We start from the raw sequence: 18,152 nt of genomic DNA, 5'->3' as shown, positions 1-18,152 counted from the left end.
TAACTTGGCATCATGTTTTGGCACAGACATTGTGGGTTGAAGGACCTGTTCCTGTGTTGTACTGTTCTATGTTCTTGAAAAAATTCAAACCAGATCAACTGCACCACTCATCTACACACTCTGTGTGCTACATTAGTCTGGAAATTCTAAAACTATAATGTGATTCAGGATGGAGTAAGACTGCCAGAATATTGAAGAGGCAGCTATTGTGCTAGTAAAGAATAGTCCCGGTACTGGTATTTAAAATCACAAGTTCTTATTTGAGGTAGCAGCTAGGTCACAAGAAATGACCTGCTGAAAGGCAGGTCAAACAAAAAAAGACATTTACACTGTTACGCCTGCTTAACTACATTAAGGAAAAGCCATGGGTATGAGCAGGATCTTGTGCCTGATTTGCACTTCAGGCAAGCAGCAGGAGGCAAATTTCCATTTGTGAGAGAATGAGTCCTGAGAACGAGACAAGGTCATCAGTCGGAAAACAGCACACGAAAGAATACATGAATAAGAGAAAGTGGGAAAGATGCAGGCCATTCTGCCTTATTGGCCCGTCGCACCATTCAATAAGATCATGCCTGGCCTTCTATTTCAACACGACCATCTTCAATCCCTGCCTTACATCTAGTTCACAACTAGTATCACAGCCCACTGTTACAGAGAACATCAAAAGGTTTATAATCCTTCCCATGAAGTTATCCCTCATTTTAGTCCGTTGATCTCTTATTCTGAATCTCTGGTTCCAAACTTTCCGGCCAGATGAATATCTTCCTAATACCTACCTGACCGCAAGGATTTAACATTTCACTAAAATCATCTTTCATATTTCTGTATTTCAATGAATATGGAAGCTAGAATACTGAAGATTTTATCAAAACTTTTTATTATTACTGAATCCAAGTTTGCTAAATTACATAGTAAGATGGAATCAACTTGTAAGACGACAGAAAATGGCTGCAAAGGGATATAAAAGTTACTATTCCATCTTCATGTCTTGTTCACTCTCGTAACTTGTCATTGTTCTTTTGCAGCCACTGTGTGTTCTCACAAGTTACCTTCCGGCTTACTCTGTCGATACATAACTCTTGGTCCCTGTTGCAAGTGGATGATATAGACAGCTGTCTAGCAGCATACAATTTGTCGTTAAGTATTCTGTTATAATATTTGGAGAATCCAAATGCACCTACTTCCAACAGACGCCCTTTATCTACCAGCCATTCAAGCCCATTATTCAAAGTAGTATGAAAATATAGCAACTCACCTCAATGTACATTGGATCTCTCTTTAAAGATGGTTGATACTGTTCACATAACACTGTAAAAACGGTAAGTTTCCCCCTTTAGCAAAGTATAAAGTACAATGATTATAACATTAAAAAGTTCTTAATGCTTGCCCAAACTTTCAAATTCTTTTCAGTAAAAAAAATACCTACCCCTCAACCGCAAGTAATAAGAACCAAATAAAGTTTAACAAGGGCTGTACAAATGGAGGTCCCTTTTCTATAGAGGGATGCTTATCTGTATAAGTTGTGAACACCAGTGATGCAGTGTTTTTATTTTTTAAGCAAAGAAATCTGGAAAAGAAAGAAACAAGGATGAAATTCAAAAATGGTGTTCCACTTATTGACAAAATCTGCATTAAACAAATTAAACAAAGCAATGAAAGCAATCACACAGGTACATTGTTCAGTACTTTCTAAATTATTAACGATGTTAAGAATTAAACGGAGCATTCTAAAAGTCTAGATGTCAAATTTAGTTATCTGTGGAATCAAGAAAAATCAAACCTGCCAGCTTTTTATACAGGATTTGAGTTTTCTGAAGCTATAGTATAATAAAGGGATAGCATTTCATTTAAAATTCTCAAGCAAAAATCGAGAATTTGTATAATTTAATTTCCTACATTAATTGAGCTCTTTCACTGAAGTTCTGAGTAAACAGGAAAATCAGGGCTCGATATTACACAGGCAGCTTATAAGCCTCATGGCAAAATAAATGGAATGACAATGGTCAAAACACATAGTGGCCCCATTTCACAATTACACCACTACTTCATGACAAGGTCTTCCAAGTCAAGTCAAGTCAAATTTATTTGTCACATACACATACACGATGTGCAGTGAAATGAAAGTGGCAATGCCTGCGGGTTGTGCACAAAAAGAATTACAGTTACAGCATATAAATAAAGTTAATAAGTTACTATTAGTGTCGACAAAAATTTAGTCTCTGGGGTTATAAAAGTTGACAGTCCCGATGGCCTGTGGGAAGAAGCTCCGTCTCATCCTCTCCGTTTTCACAGCGTGACAGCGGAGGCGTTTGCCTGATCGTAGCATCTGGAACAGTCCGTTACTGGGGTGGCAGGGGTCCCTCATGATCTTGCTTGCTCTGGATCTGCACCTCCTGATGTATAGGTCCTGCAGGGGGACGAGTGTAGTTCCCATGGTGCGTTCTGCCGAACGCACTACTCTCTGCAGGGCCATCCTGTCCTGGGCAGAGCTGTTCCCAAACCAGACTGTAATGTTGCCGGACAGGATGCTCTCTACAGCCCCAGAGTAGAAGCAATGAAGGATCCTCAGACACTGAATTTCCTCAGTTGTCTAAGGTGGTAAAGGCGCTGCTTAGCCTTACCCACCAGTGCGGCAATGTGCGTTGCCCACGTCAGATCCTCTGCGATGCGGACTCCCAAGTATTTAAAACTGCTCACCCTATCCACAATAGACCCATTTATCTCCAGTGGCGTGTATGTCCTTGGATGTTTAGCCCTTCTGAAGTCCACAATCAGCTCCTTTGTTTTAGTGACATTCAAGAGGAGGCTATTGTCCTGACACCAGAGTGCCAGATCAGCCACCTCCTCCCGGTAGGCCTTCTCATCATTGTTGGAGATCCGGCCCACCACCACAGTGTCATCAGCAAACTTGATGATGGAGTTTGAGCTGAACCTGGCCCCACAGTCATGTGTGTACAGGCGGCACGGTAGCGCAGCGGTAGAGTTGCTGCTTTACAGCGAATGCAGCGCCGGAGACTCAGGTTCGATCCTGACTACGGGTGCTGCACTGTAAGGAGTTTGTACGTTCTCCCCGTGACCTGCGTGGGTTTTCTCCGAGATCTTCGGTTTCCTCCCACACTCCAAAGACGTACAGGTATGTAGGTTAATTGGCTGGGTAAAAATGTAAAAAAATTGTCCCTAGTGGGTGTAGGATAGTGTTAATGTGCGGGGATCGCTGGGCGGCACGGACTTGGTGGGCCGAAAAGGCCTGTTTCCGGCTGTATATATGTGATATGATGATATGATAGTACAGTAGGGGGCTAAGGACGCAGCCCTGGGGGGATCCTATGTTCAGGATGAGGGATCTAGATGTGTGTTCCCCCATCCTGACCACTTGGGGCCTGGCAGTGAGAAAGTCCAGGACCCAGGCACACAGAGGGGTGCTAAGCCCCAGTTCCAGCAGCTTCTCAACCAGTCTGCTGGGGACTATTGTGTTGAATGCTGAACTAAAGTCAATGAACAGCATCCTCACATAGCCCCCCTGGCTGTCCAGATGAGAGAGAGCGGTGTGTAGAACCTGGGAGACCGCATCATCCGTGGACCTGTTCGGACGGTATGCGAACTGTAGTGGGTCCATGTTGCGAGGAAGGAGGGCGCAGATGTGCTTCTTGACTAGCCTCTCAAAGCACATTTCATGACAACCGAGGTGAGGGCCACCGGTCGGTAGTCATTTAAACACGCTGGAGAGGCATTCTTTGGCACCGGTACAATGATGGATCTTTTGAAGCATGCAGGGACCACGGACTTTGCCAAGGAGAGGTTGAAGAGAAAGAAAACAATTTTGGAAATAAAAACTGAAAATTCCAGAGAGAGAAAAGGGGTTAACGGCTCTAAACAATAATGTTTCATTAGAATGCAAGATGAAATGTCCCAAAAATGTTAACCCTGTTTCTCTTTTATTGAAGTATTGTTTAACATGTTGAATAGGCAAGATCGCGAGTAAAACTATGAACAGTTGTGTGGCTGCAGTGAACTTTTCCAAATGCTTATTTCAGCAATGAAAGATATAAAGGGCAGCCCCCAAGTATCAAGTTTCATATAAGACATGATAATTAAGTAAACACATGCCTAGGAACAAAACAAAATAATAAAACGCATAAACCTTTAGTGAATTAAGATGGAGACACAAGGAACAGCAGATTCTGGAACGCTGGAGGAACTCAGTGGGTCAGGGAGAATCTGTGGAAGCCATTCCTTCCATGAATGGCGCCTGACCTGTTGAGTTTCTCTAGCATTTTGTGCTTTGCTTTTAGTGCATTAATGTGTCTAAACACATTCAGGCAAAACCTTCATAAATTCCTATATTCTCACAACACATGAAGAACACCAACTGCATGATATTTGTCCACATCCATTCTTCTTTTGTCTCTGCTGGGTTTTAAGGTGTTATGTAGATAGCTCTCTCGTTGGTCCAACTATATTCTGCAGCACTATAATCTAGCACTACTCTCTGGATTAAAATTTCACTGAGGAATTGCTTCAACACTGACAGAGACTTAGGCCAAAATAAAAGAACCCTCCTAGAACATTCATCTGAAATCTATGATTCAGCTGGAATCACTCAAGATTAGAAATACATTAACGTAGAGCTAATAAAAAACTACATGAAACATAAGAGGCAACATGTTCATGTATTTGTTTCTCGTTTACTTACTGTAAGACTGCCTGAGCCACAAACATGTCCACTTCACTCCGGTGGTAGCCCTTTGATGCAGAATATTCTACTAACATATTTGCACAGCCCTCCCCATCTGCTGAGTGCAGGAAGTGATACCGAGACTCAGTGTAGTTTTGTTCTGGAAAGAGAATTCAAAATCATGTTAAGTATGCAATGAAACTAACAAAACAATGTAAAACATGTTTTGTTTATTGTGCAAGTACCTAAATCTGATGTGATTATCAAATTTAGCAACTCAATCTTAAATTATCCCCCCCCCCCCCCCCCCAAAAAAAACAAAGGATGGTAGCTAAGTTTATCATTCATCTGGCACTGATAGGTCGGAGGTTGAGGTGAGACCTGAAAGAAGTATATAAAATTATGACTGGCATAGTTAGGGTAGATAGTCAGAACCTTTTTCCCAGGGTGGAAATTTCCAACACTAGAGGGCATAACTATAAGGTGAGAGGGGGAATGTTTACTGGGGATGTGCCGGGCAAGTTTATTACACAGAGTAGTGGGGACCTCAAACACAATGGCAGGAGTAGTGGTGGCAGATACGATAATGGCATTTAAAAGGCTTTAGGATAGGCACATGGAGTGCAGGGAATGGAGGGACAGGGATCATGTGCAGGCAGATGAGATCAGTTTAGCTTGGCATCAGTTCGGAACTAACATTGTGGGTCAAACATTGCTGTACAGTTCTATGTTCTGATTATAAGTTGAACCCAAGAGAAGCATTTTCCTATTGGAACATAGGTCAAGGTTCCAGCCATCATATGTGACAATGATGAACATTTTACAGTGCCCTCCATAATGTTTGGGACAAAGACCCATCATGTGTTTATACATAGTCCCCCCATTTCAGGGCACCATAATGTTTGGGACACAGCAATGTCATGTAAATGAAAGTAGTCATGTTTATTATTTTGTTGCATATCCTTTGCATGCAATGACTGCTTGAAGTCTGCGATTCATGGACATCGTCAGTTGCTTGGTGTCTTCTCTGGTGATGCTCTGCCAGGCCTGCATTGCAGCCATCTTTAGCTTATGCTGTTTTAAGGGCTAGTCCACTTCAGCATATAAAAGGCATGCTCAATTGGATTCAGATCGGTTGATTGACTTGGCCACTCAAGAATTGACTATTTTTTAGCTTTGAAAAACTATTTTGTTGCTTTAGCTGAAGGTTTGGGGTCATTGTCTTGCTGTAGAATGAACCACCGGCCAATGAGTTTTGAGGCATTTGTTTGAACTTGAGCAGATAGGATGTGTCTATACACTTCAGAATTCATTATGCTACTACCATCAGCAGTTGTATCATCAATGAAGATAAGTGAGCCAGTACCTTCAGCAGCCAGACATGCCCAGGCCATAACACCCCTACCACCGTGTTTCACAGATGAAGTGGTATGCTTTGGATCTTGGACAGTTCCTTCTCTCCTCCATACTTTGCTCTCACCATCACTCTGATATAAGTTCATCTTCGTCTCATCTGTCCACAAGACCTTTTTCCAGAACTGTGGTTGCTCTTTTCAGTACTTCTTGGCAAACTGTAACCTGGCCATCCTATTTTTGTGGCTAATTAGTGGTTTGCTTCTTGTAGTGTAGCCTCTGTATTTCTGTTCATGAAGTCTTCTGTGGATAGTGGTCATTGACAAATCCACACCTGACTCCTGAAGAGTATTTCTGATTTGTCGGACAGGTGTTTGGGGATTTTTCTTTATTACAGAGAGAATTCTTCTGTCATCAGCTGTGGAGGTCTTCCTTGGCCTGCCAGGTCTTTTGCGATTAGTATGCTCACTAGAGAGTAGTGCTCTCTTTCTTCTTAATGATGTTCCAAACATTTGATTTTGGTAAGCCTAAGGTTTAGCTGATGTCTCCAACAGTTGTATTCATGTTTCTCAGTCTCATAATGGCTTTGTTGACTTTCATTGGCAGAACTTTGGTCCTCATGTTGATAAACAGCAATAAAAGTTTCCAAAGGTGATGGAAAGACTGGAGGAAAGGCTAGGTCTTATACCTGCATTAAGGAGGCAATTAAACACACCTGAGCAATTACAAACACCTGTGAAGCCATGTGTCCCAAACATTATGGTGCCCTGAAATGGGGGGGGACTATGTATAAACACTGCTGTAATTTCTGCATGGTGAAACCAAAATGTATTAAAATGGCCTTTATTAAAATCTGACAATGTGCACTTTAACCACATGTGATTTTTTCTATTACAAATCTCAAATTGTGGAGTACAGAGGCAAATAAATAAATGATGGGTCTTAGTCCCAAACATTATGAAGGGCACTGTAAGTGAACCAATGCTTTGTTGTGGACACCAGCACCAATATTCTCAAAACATTAATATAAATTTAACCACAAGAATTTTCGAAGGACAATCTGACATCAGGAGAATGGTTCCACTAGTTCCCAGGCAGGCTCTCTCTGCGCTTGGCTTCAGTATGTTAGGGTAACACATACAAATCTGACATCATATAGGAAGGATGTCGACAAAATGGAGAGGGTACAGAGGAGATTTACTAGAATGTTGCCTGGGTTTCAGCACTTAAGCTACAGAGGGGTTGAACAGGTTGGGTCTTTATTCTTTGGAGCGTAGAAGGTTGAGGGGGGACTTGATAGAGGTTTTTAAAATTTTAAGAGGGACGGACAGAGTTGACGCGGGTAGGCTTTTCCCCTTGAGAGTGGGGAAGATTCCAACAAGGGGACATAACTTTAGAATTGAGGGACAAAAGTTTAGGGGTGACATGAGGGGTAATTTCTTTACTCAGAGGATGGTGGCTGTATGGAATGGAAGTGGTGGAGGCAGGCTCGATTTTATTATTTGAGTAAATTGGATCGGTATATGGATGAGAGGGGATTGGAGGGTTATGGTCTGAGAGCAGGTAGATGAGACTAGGTCAGAGAGAGTGGTCGGCGTGGACTGGTAGGGCCGAACGGGCCTGTTTCTGTGCTGTAGTTGTTATATGGTTATATGGTTATATAAGGGTGTCAAAAGATATTAAAAGGCAGGAGAATGGGGTTGAGAGGGAAAGATAGATCAGCCATGACTGACTGGCAGAGCAGACTCGATGGACCGAATGGCCTAATTCTGCTCCAATAACTTATGAACATAAGAATTAATACCAAACTACAGCAATCAACACAAAAAAAAAGGTGAATTACTGCTTTTTAAGAGACGATTTATTTTGTTTGCCCAAGCTGTACCTTTCCACAATGTGACTGCTAGCAGTTGATGTAGCTTAGGGTGACCAAGTTTTGCTGAACCTCCACTAGACCATTTCAATGCTCTAGATACAAATGCTGCTCTCTCGGGAGAGTTTGGGTCCATTAGACTAAAAAGCTTACCAAGACTTTCTGAAATATATAAAACGTTAACAAGTTTTGCGAGGCATTGTAGAAAATTTGGCAGGACGACTGAAAGATACAGAAACATTGTCGCACACTTAAGTATGTACTTGTGTGAAACACCCAAAACAAATTAATCAACCAAACTTTTTACATGGGGAAGAAAATCCACTTTTGTTGCAAAAAAGTGGCATCTACACAAAGAATGTTTGGTGCAACGGAAACACAGGGAGAAAGATTTGCTTCAAACTTCAGCAGTGGCGAAGTAGCATTTTCTTGCCCTAGTACTGTGACAATTAATTTATTGATTTTTTTTGTTTATAACATATCATCCAGACATATTGTGTTTACAGGCCTGTAATGTCCTGCCAGTTGTCAGTACATATGTTAATTAAACACTCTTAACTCGACAATGATCCTTGCCTCATATAATGGAATAATCAATTTCAGGGAATCAGGAAGCTAACAACATAAGAATATTAAGGAATAAAAATTGCATGTTAAATGTTTCCACCACTAAACTATTTTTAATGTTATCAATCCGGCAACCCAGTTTGGAGAGACCAATATAAATTTCAATTGTATATATTAAATATATTGTTAAAATCTTTAGACAATTACATTAACTAGTCATCACAACCTAATTCAAAAACAAAATTAGCAAAAGAATCTCTTTGTACTAATCACCTAAAAAATAGGACAGATGTGTCTCTCCTTTGAATGAGGTACATAAGATCAATGCAAACCTGGTCAAGATATAGGGTTACTTTACAGATGTTGAATTGATTCATTTTCAAAAACATCAGAGATCACAAGATAATGAAAATATAATTGCTAATATTTGCTAATTCAGCTGTTATTAACCACCCCGTATTGATATCTATTATTTTAAATTTCAGAAGGCTAGACCCAGAAATTAAGAACCCAACAAAGTGCAAAACTTTAATTTGACTAGTTACTGCCATTTAAGACATCAAATTTAAGAGGAAGATCGAAGCCAGATAGTATGGCCTCATAATAATGATAAATCCATACTGGTGCATCATTGAGTTCTGCGACTGATATGTACATACCAAAAGCAAAATTCTGCAGATGCTGGAAATCCTAAATAAAACAGAAAATGTTGAAAAGAATCAGTAGGTTTGAAGGGTCCCTGGAGAGAGATCTGATGAAACAACACCCAACTTGAAACATCAATCCATTTCTCTCTCCACGGGTGCTGTTCAACATGCAGAGACTTTCCATCATTTTCTGCTTTCAATTTTAAGTAAAAGAAGTCTGAATAACACCAGTCCATACTATACCAGATTTTTTTTTAAATGAATGGGCAACAAAAATCAAATACAGGCACAACAAAACTAACAGATTTAATTCAGTGTGTTCTAATATACTGCTTCTGGAGCCAATGTAATGAAATGGCTGTAATGAAATTAGCTGTGATTTTAGTCTTTAATGCATTTTCATACTAGGTTAACATGGAACTGTATGGCACAAGAACAGGCCCTTTGGCCCACAATGTCTGTGCTGAACATGATGCAGGTCTGTCACTTATCTACCTGCACAGAACCTATATCCTTCCATTCCCTGACTTTCCATATGCATACCCAAAAGTCTTTTAAATGGCACTAACATATCCGCCTCAATCGCCACCACTGGCAGAACATTCCAGGCACTCACCCCCTCACTGTGTATAAACACTTGCCCGCACATCTCTTTTAAACTTTGCCCCTCTTGCCTTAAAGCTATGTCCTCTCGTATTTGATTTATCTATCTTATCAACCTACCTTATCTATGTCTCTCGTTATTTTATCTATTTCGATCAGGTATCCCCACAACCTCTGGCATTCCAGAGAAAACAAACCAAATCTGTCCTACTTATACTTCAACACAACACCAAACACTAAAATGACTAAATGAACCACTAGTCTTTGTTGATAATAGCCATCATCCTCCAAATGACTTATTTTATTGTCAGATTACCACAGAGAAATGCTCCTATTCAAATCTAAGGAATTTAACCCAAGGAAACTAGTCATAAACTTCAATGTTTGTCCATGCATAAGATGTGGACTTCACCAGCACCATTTATTGCCCATTACAAAATGCCCCTTAAATAAAGTGGCTTGCGAGGTCATTTCAGAGAGTAGTTAAGAGTTAGAGGAAGGAAATGCAGATGCTGGTTTATACCAAAGATAGATACAAAACACTGGAGTAACTCAGCTAGACAGACAGCATCTCTGGAGAGAAGGAATGGGTGATGTTTCGGGTCGAGACCCTTCTTCCGACTCTGAAGAAATGGTCTCGACCCGAAACATCACCCATTCCTTCTCTTCAGAGATGCTGCCTGTCCTGCTGAGTTACTCCAACATTTTGTGTCTATCGTAAGAGTTAGTGGATCTGGAGACAGATGAAAACGACACTGGGTAAGGGCAGCAGGGAACTAGGTGGCTCTTTAATCTAGGAGTTTCATGGTCACAACTAAAGGAAAATAGCCCTTTCAGTAATTCAGTATTACTGCTTTCACTAAAAAAAGAGGGGGGGGGGGAACGGGACAATGGCACAACAGTAGAGTTGCTGCATTACAGCGCCGGAGATCCAGGTTTGATACTGACGACGGGTGATGTCTGTACGGAGTTTGGACGTTCTCCCTCTGACCACATGGATTTTCTCTGGGTGCTCCGATTTCCCTCCACACTCCAAGCATACAGGTTTGTAGATTAATTGGCTTCGATAAAATTGTAAATTGCCCCTAGAGTGCAGGATAGTGCAAGTGTAGGGGGTGATCGCTGGTCTAAAGTAATGTTGAAATATATATCAAATTTGTCCTTGCTGGCAAAGCGAGCACTTAGTCCCCATACCCAATTGCTCTTCGATTGACTGGCTTGATTGTTCATTTTTAAGAGAATTTAGGCCAGACTGCTCAATGATGACATATTTTCTTCCCCAAAGGATACTGGAGAACTGGATACGTTTCAATGGATAATCTGGTTGTTTTATTTTACATTTCAGATATTTCATTGAATTCCGCATTGGGTAGGATTTGAACATGGGCATCAGAAACAAAAGTCCAAGCCGCTAGATACTAATCTAGTAATTTAGTTCTAGAATTAACTAACATTAATTATATTTTATTATCAGAATCTATGCAGAATTGGTGGAAGAACAAAAAAAAACTTTTACATACCTAAGAGTTCATCTGTAACCTTAGCCTCTGACTTTTCCAATGACTCTAATACTAGCATAGATAAATCAGCAGCACTGTTTAGCTGTACCAAGAAGAAAAGAAGATATTAATTCCTTTAGGTCACAACTTCCCTTTCACACCATGATATTCAATACAGTTTAGTCTTTTTCTAGTGTAGGGAATGCTGTAGTTTTCGGAAAAGTGGCAGCTCGTATGCTCTCTGCATGCCATCCCAAGCACCAATGTGATTATAGCAAGTTACTCCATTATGGTAATATTGATTAAGGGATAAATATTAACCAGAATACTAAGATTGCTACATGTTCGTCTTTAAAATAGCTCCATGGAATCTTTAAGGTTAACTGTAAGAGAGCAGTGGGACCTAAGTTTAAAGCCAAAAAGCAAAACAAAATTGTTGGCCTCAAAATGTTAATATGCAATAACATTTACCAATGCATTATTTTCTCTTTAAGCCACTCATGACTAAATCACCTTTTTAAGTCAAAATACTGCAGTTTTTGAAAACAACTTACCTGACTGTAACTGAAGAAAAGCAATGCACCAGAATACATAAGTTCTCTTGCTTCAGCATGCTTACTTTGAGACATATACCTGTAAAAAAGTCAAACGTTATTTATGAAGGAATCCTTGGGCAATGCATGGAAGGAGTGCAACACCTCGCCAATTAAACACCTCGCCCACCCTGTCAGCCACCGCCTGACCCATCTGTGGAAACGTCTGCAGCTTCCATACTGGCCCACAGACCCATGTGGGCACCATCTCAAAACCCACAAAACACATTGGAAGCGAGTTTTTCTCCATCATAAGAGACTATGCGAAAAATTACTTGGTCACAGTTATCATTAATGAAGTTGGATAAAAATGTCAAACGTTAAATAGTTCCCTACAACTGCCTGACCTGCTGAGCATGCCCAGAACTTTGCTTTTTCCTTTCATATTTCGGGAGGGGACTGTGGCACAGAGTTGCTGGCATACAGCATCAGACACCCGTGTTCGATCTTAACTGCAAGAGCTGTCTGCTCAGAGTTTGTACATTCTCCCCGTGACCAGCGTGGGTTTTCTCCGGGTGCCCCGGTTTCCTCCCACATTCCAAAGATATACAGGTTTGTAGGTTAATTGGCTTTGGTAAAATTGTAAATTATCCCTAGAGACCCTGGTTCAATTCCTGACTGTGGGTGCTGCCTATACGGAGTTTGTGCGCTCTCCCTGTGACTGTGTGTTTTTTCCGGATGCTCCGGTTTCATCTCACATTCAAAAGACATGCAGATTTGTAGGTTAATTGGCTTCTGTAGGTTGCCCCTAGGGTGTAGGATGCAAAAGTGGGATAACATAGAACTAGTGTACGTGTGATTGGTGGTCTGCGTGAACTCGGTGGGCTGAAGGGCCTGTTTCCACACTGAATCACTAAGCTAATCTACAGATGCTGGAATCATGAGCAAAACAAAAGTGCTGGATGAACTCAGCAGGTCTGCAGAGGGAAAGGATAGACAACATTTCATTTGAGCAAGTTTTCTATCTTTAAATTTCTCGTCTAACTTAAATTAGTGCCAACTTCAATCAATAAGCGGAACTCACTCACCATGAACTACCTCACAACTCTTGCTTTGAATACTCCCCTTTTCCTCACATTCAGCTACTGATCAAAGTCTGTAGTCTCTTTTTTGCTCTGGTTTATTTTCACCCACATGTTTAGACCGTAATGTTGTATCTTTATTGTTTTGATGTGTTTATGCTTTATTCTTAATTGCTAACTGTCTGTTTGTGTCGTCATTGTGGAGCGGAGCACCAAGGCACATTCCTTGTATATGCACATCCTTGGCCAATAAACATTCATTCATATATTCATCATTATTACACTCTGGTTCTGAAGCTGGCCATGCCTCAAAGAGAAACATTTTCTCAAATACAAGAATTCTCTTTGCTTCTCTCTGCAGAAACTGTGCCTGAAATGCTGTATTACTGGCATCTTTCACTTTGATGATCACAGAAAGCTTCTCATATAGTTGCAGGGAATGGACCGCAATGGAAAAAATCGTGTGAGAGAATTATATTTAAATCTGTTACTGAAGTGAGAACAAATGTCCATCTGGACAGGGTGAAATTTTAGGGCAAATTTAGTAGAGTTGGATTTAAGTTGAATTAAAGAGTGCATTAAACTTCAGTATCTGTTTTCTATTACATTTTGCTTTTATAATACTTTCGTTATAAATCTGCTTCAAATCAGAACCTTTGAGTAAGATTTGAAACTGGAATCAAAAAAGCTCTCAAAATCCACTAGATATTAAAATATACCTCAAACATTGAACAAAATAGAAGGCTTTGTGAACTGGAAAATAAAAATGTAAAGACTTGTTCTTATAAAGTGAGAATTATAGACATACTGTTCAACGAAGCATATTCTTGTGTTTGTACTTTTAAATCCCTTCTCTTGGTCAGGAACATTGTTGGAACATGGTAGGATGCTGCACTGTGGCATTATATAAATAAATGGGACACCGAATTATACAACAGTTTGAAACAATAATCTGTTAACTTATTTATTGTTCACAACAAAATTTAAACAGTGACCTTTCTGTTTGACACCCACAAGCTTCAACCCAGGACCAATTTTTACTTGGAAAGATGAAACTGGATTAGTTACGGAAAGAGGATTCTCTCCAAATACAACCTCTTCCCAACATTGTCCTTCTGTGCAATCCTGGAGCAAGTGTACCTAGAGGAACTGCAATGTTTGTGATCTGAATCATGTGATTATCTATCTTTGCCCTGCAAAGATAGAACCTCCTAAATAAAACAGTCCACCTAGAGATGATATTTGTTGAAATTCGAGCAGGATTCCCACTGTTAGGTGATGCACTAATAAATAAAACTGGTTTATAGGAACAAACATACAACCATTTGTAAAATTAAATAAATATTTAAACAACCTTTTTCCTTGGCTTCTTATTCCTGATTCTTGAAATGATAAAATATCAATGCACGGGTCACTTCTTGCAAAGACGATTTTACATTTGACTGACAAGTTGCCACTGCCAGAATGGAACATCACTGAAAATATTTAAATCTTACAACAAAATTGAGAATGCTGTATAGACCAATGATATACGAAGTATTAAATCTATTTTAAAGACAGTTCCATAAATCTTTTAAATCGAACATTGTGCTAATATACAACCCATACATACCATCTGGGCTAAAAAGTAGGGAGGTGGCCATCTTAAATAATAATCTGCTGAATTTGCTTTGCAATTTACCATGAATATTTGACCCTGCTCCAATGCTTTTTATGCATAATTACAAGCTACTGTTCAGAGAAGCGATTTTTGTTTTTGATAACAGACATACAGTTATAATCCCTACCAACAGTGAAGTAAAAAATATTGCATCCCCTGCCATATGGTTTGTGCTTGAAAATCTCGCTATCCTTCTGTTCACAATCATCATGATGGCTCTGAAGCCCTGTCACTATGGCAACCATCAGTATTACTTAATTTGTTCTCGTCGAATTCCACTACTACTCACATATATTACCACTGATGTGCACTTTTTTAGCAAATTCAATCACAAGGCTAAGAATTCACATTGAAAGATTCCGACAAATTTGCAGCAGTAACATGTTTCAGGGATCTATCCTCATCGTTAGTACGGTGCAACGTGGTTTAATGCTGCACCACACTGACGGATCATCCACCATTTCATCCACCATTTAATCAATAACTGCCTTCCTGATTTTAATTCTGATACATGACTGTTAGTTTATATTATTTGTATAAATTAAAACTGGTACAAAATATTTATCTAAATTAGTATTTGTTATTAATCATGCTATTTTTAATTTTCCTAAGGAGACAATAAACTTCTTCACTGTCGCACAGCACCTTATAATTAGATCAGTTAAGCCAAATAACTACACATAAAATAATTAGTCAAATACTCTCGTAATTGTTTAGATAATAGTGTACATGTTTATATTTTAAATGTTCAAAGAGGAAATGTTTACACAAAGATATGGTGCAACACTTAATTTCTGGCTAATTGCCCATATTTTAGCTCTTGTGTTTTCATTTACTCAAGCACTAAATTCTGCAATTTGTGCTGTTCTCGTTTTTCCAAAAGCTCTTACACAAATCCAAACCTAATTGCAGAATACAAAAGGGTATCACATGATTACAATGAAAACGTTCAAAAGACACTTAGGAAATAGGAATTGTTCAATTTACATCAATAGGAAAGATAAGGAGGCACAGGCAAGTGGGACTAGCTCAGTTAGGCATAGGCAAGTTGGGCTGATGTGCCTATTTCCATGCTATAACTTCATGATTTTAACACTAAGAATTCTTGCTTCAAAGGGTAAGCACAACAAAAAAAGGCATTGTAATGCATTCCTTTAACAGGCTTTGCAATAGAAATATTGCATTGACTGAATGCCAAATATGAAAGAATGAAAGATGCAACATGTCATTGGCCCAAATGTTGCTCAAATTTTCCTATTGTTTCCTAGAAAGCCCATGTCTTAAAACAATCCATCAAATTTCATTAATTCTGTGGCATGTTCCACAATAATCCTTTGCTTTAATTTAATGTACATGCTGCAGTTTCGCAATAAAAGAGAAAATAATCAATAGGTCAAGCAGTAGCTGTGGGCAGTATTTTTCATATTTTTTATCAGTAAACTTGCTTTCTTTACTGTTAACTGGTTACTCTTTAACATCACACAAACCAACCTCCCATTGACTCCATTTACACCACGCTAAACAATAAAGGGAGTAATTTATTGTTACTCAATAAATAGTGCAAGATAGAATTGAGTAAAGTCCGATTAAAGATAGTCCGAGGATCTCCAAAGAGGTAGATAGTAGCTCAGGACCACTTTCTAATTGTTGGTAGGATAGTTCAGTTGCCTGATAACAGCTGGGAAGAAATTGTCCCTGAATCTGGAGGTACAGGTACTCCTCAGCTTCCGATGGGGTTCGGTTCCGAGAAACCCATCGGAAACCAAAAGTATTGTACGTCGAAATGCATTGAAAACGGGCGATCAAGTGTCCGGAAGTGAGCGGTCGGTCGCTGCCGTTTGCACCATCGCAAAGTCGAACTATCGCGTCGATACATCGTAAGCTGAAGAGTACCTGTGTGCGTTTTCACACTTCTGAATCTCTTGCCTGATGGGAGAGGGGTGAAGGAGTGACCGTGAGACTCGGCTTTGATTATGCTGGTGGCCTTGCCAAGGCAACGTGAAGTGTAGAAGGGATCAAAAGAAGCACACTTTGCAGATGATACAAAAGTGGATGGTTTTGCAGATAGTGAAGATGGTTGCAAAAAATTACAGCAGGATCTCGATCAATTGGTCTAGTGGGCTGCGGAATGGTTGATGGAACTTAATGCAGAAAAATGTGAGGCGTTGCATTTTGGGAAGTTTAACATGGGCAGGACCTACACAGTGAATGGCAGGGCTCTGGGAAGTGTAGAAGAATATGTAGAGCAGAGGGATCTAGGAGTGCAGGTGCATAGCTCCCTGAAGGTGGAGTTACAGGTGGTTAAAAAGGCTTTTGACACATTGGCCATCATCAGCCAGAGTATTGAGTGCAGTACAGAAGTTGGGAGGTCATGTTGCAGTTGTATAAGACATCGGTGAGGCCACATTTAGAGTGTTGTGTTCCGTTCTGGGCACCGTGTTATAGGAAAGATGTTGTCAAGCTGGAAAGGGTACAGAGAAGATTTGAGGATGTTGCCAGGACTAAAGGATCTGAGCGAAAAGGAGAGGTTGAGTAGGCTGGGAGCCTATTCTTTGGAGCGCAGAAGGATGAGGGTGATCTTACAGAGGTGTATAAAATCATGAGCGGAATAGATCGAGTAGATGCAGTGTCTCTTGCCCAGAGTGCGTCAATCGAGGACCAGAGAACATAGGTTTACAGTGAAGAGGAAAGAATTTAATAGGAATCCGAGGGGTAACTTTTTCACACAAAGGGAGGTAAATGTATGGAACAAGCTGCCAGAGGAGGTAGTTGAGGCAGGGACTATCCCGACATTTAAGAAGCATTTAGACAGGTATATGGATAGGGTAGGAAAGAACTGCAGATGCTGGTTTAAATCAAAGGTAGACGCAAAATGCTGGAGTAACTCAGCGGGACAGGCAGCATCTCTGGAGAGAAGAAATGGGTATCTGGATAGGACCGGTTTGGAGGGATATGGACCAGATGTTGGCAGGTGGGACTACTGTAGCTTGAACATGTTGGCCGGTGTGGGCAAAATGGGCCGAAAGGCCTGTTTCCACACTGTGTCACTCTATGACTCGAAGCAAGGTTTATTTCTGTGATGATCTGAGCCGCTTCTACAATTATCTGTAATTTTGTTCCGACTATCAATGTTATTTTGAAACACTGAGAAAAGATCCACTCATCTATACTTTCAGTGAGCCTATTAAATACAGATGCAGCAGAGAAAGGAATTCCTCCTGAAAGCTCACCACTACAAACACTACAGGCACCAGTAGAAGTAATTATTATGGAGACACAACTGCAGATGCTAGAATCTTGAGAAAAACACAAAGTGCTGAAAGAAATCAGCAAGTCAGGCATTATCTGTGGTGGGAATGGATAGGCGACATTTAGGTCTGATTGAAGTAAGGGAGAGAAAGCTGGAAAAGAAGAGGGGATGGGACAAAACCTGGCAAGTGATAGGTGGATCGAAACAGAAAAATAGGTGCAGGAGCAGGCTAGTCGGCCCTACGAGCCAGCACCGCCATTCAATATGATCATGGTTGATCATCTAAAATCAGTACCCCGTTCCTGCTTTTCCCCCATATCCCTTGATTTCTTTAGCCCTAAGAGCTATGTAACTCGCTCTTGAAAACCTCCAGTGAATTGGCCCCCACTGCCTTTCTGTGGCAGAGAATT

General features: G+C 40.3%; 1 protein-coding gene across 1 annotated transcript in view; it reads right to left on the bottom strand.

The window, feature by feature from the left end:
• Positions 1–18,152, bottom strand: part of get4 (guided entry of tail-anchored proteins factor 4) — a 31,725-nt gene that overhangs the window by 9,141 nt on the left and 4,432 nt on the right. Inside the window, exons 2-7 of the mRNA XM_078418108.1 lie at positions 11,772–11,850; positions 11,239–11,320; positions 7,914–8,063; positions 4,694–4,835; positions 1,427–1,567; positions 1,256–1,331 (exon numbers count right to left, since the gene is read on the bottom strand). Coding sequence (XP_078274234.1) covers positions 1,256–1,331; positions 1,427–1,567; positions 4,694–4,835; positions 7,914–8,063; positions 11,239–11,320; positions 11,772–11,850 — 670 coding nt within the window. The remainder of the gene's footprint in view (positions 1–1,255; positions 1,332–1,426; positions 1,568–4,693; positions 4,836–7,913; positions 8,064–11,238; positions 11,321–11,771; positions 11,851–18,152) is intronic.

Source organism: Rhinoraja longicauda, chromosome 21, assembly GCF_053455715.1.
Source record: "Rhinoraja longicauda isolate Sanriku21f chromosome 21, sRhiLon1.1, whole genome shotgun sequence".
Classification (NCBI taxonomy): domain Eukaryota; kingdom Metazoa; phylum Chordata; class Chondrichthyes; order Rajiformes; family Arhynchobatidae; genus Rhinoraja; species Rhinoraja longicauda.
This window is presented reverse-complemented; position numbering and strand designations above follow the sequence as displayed.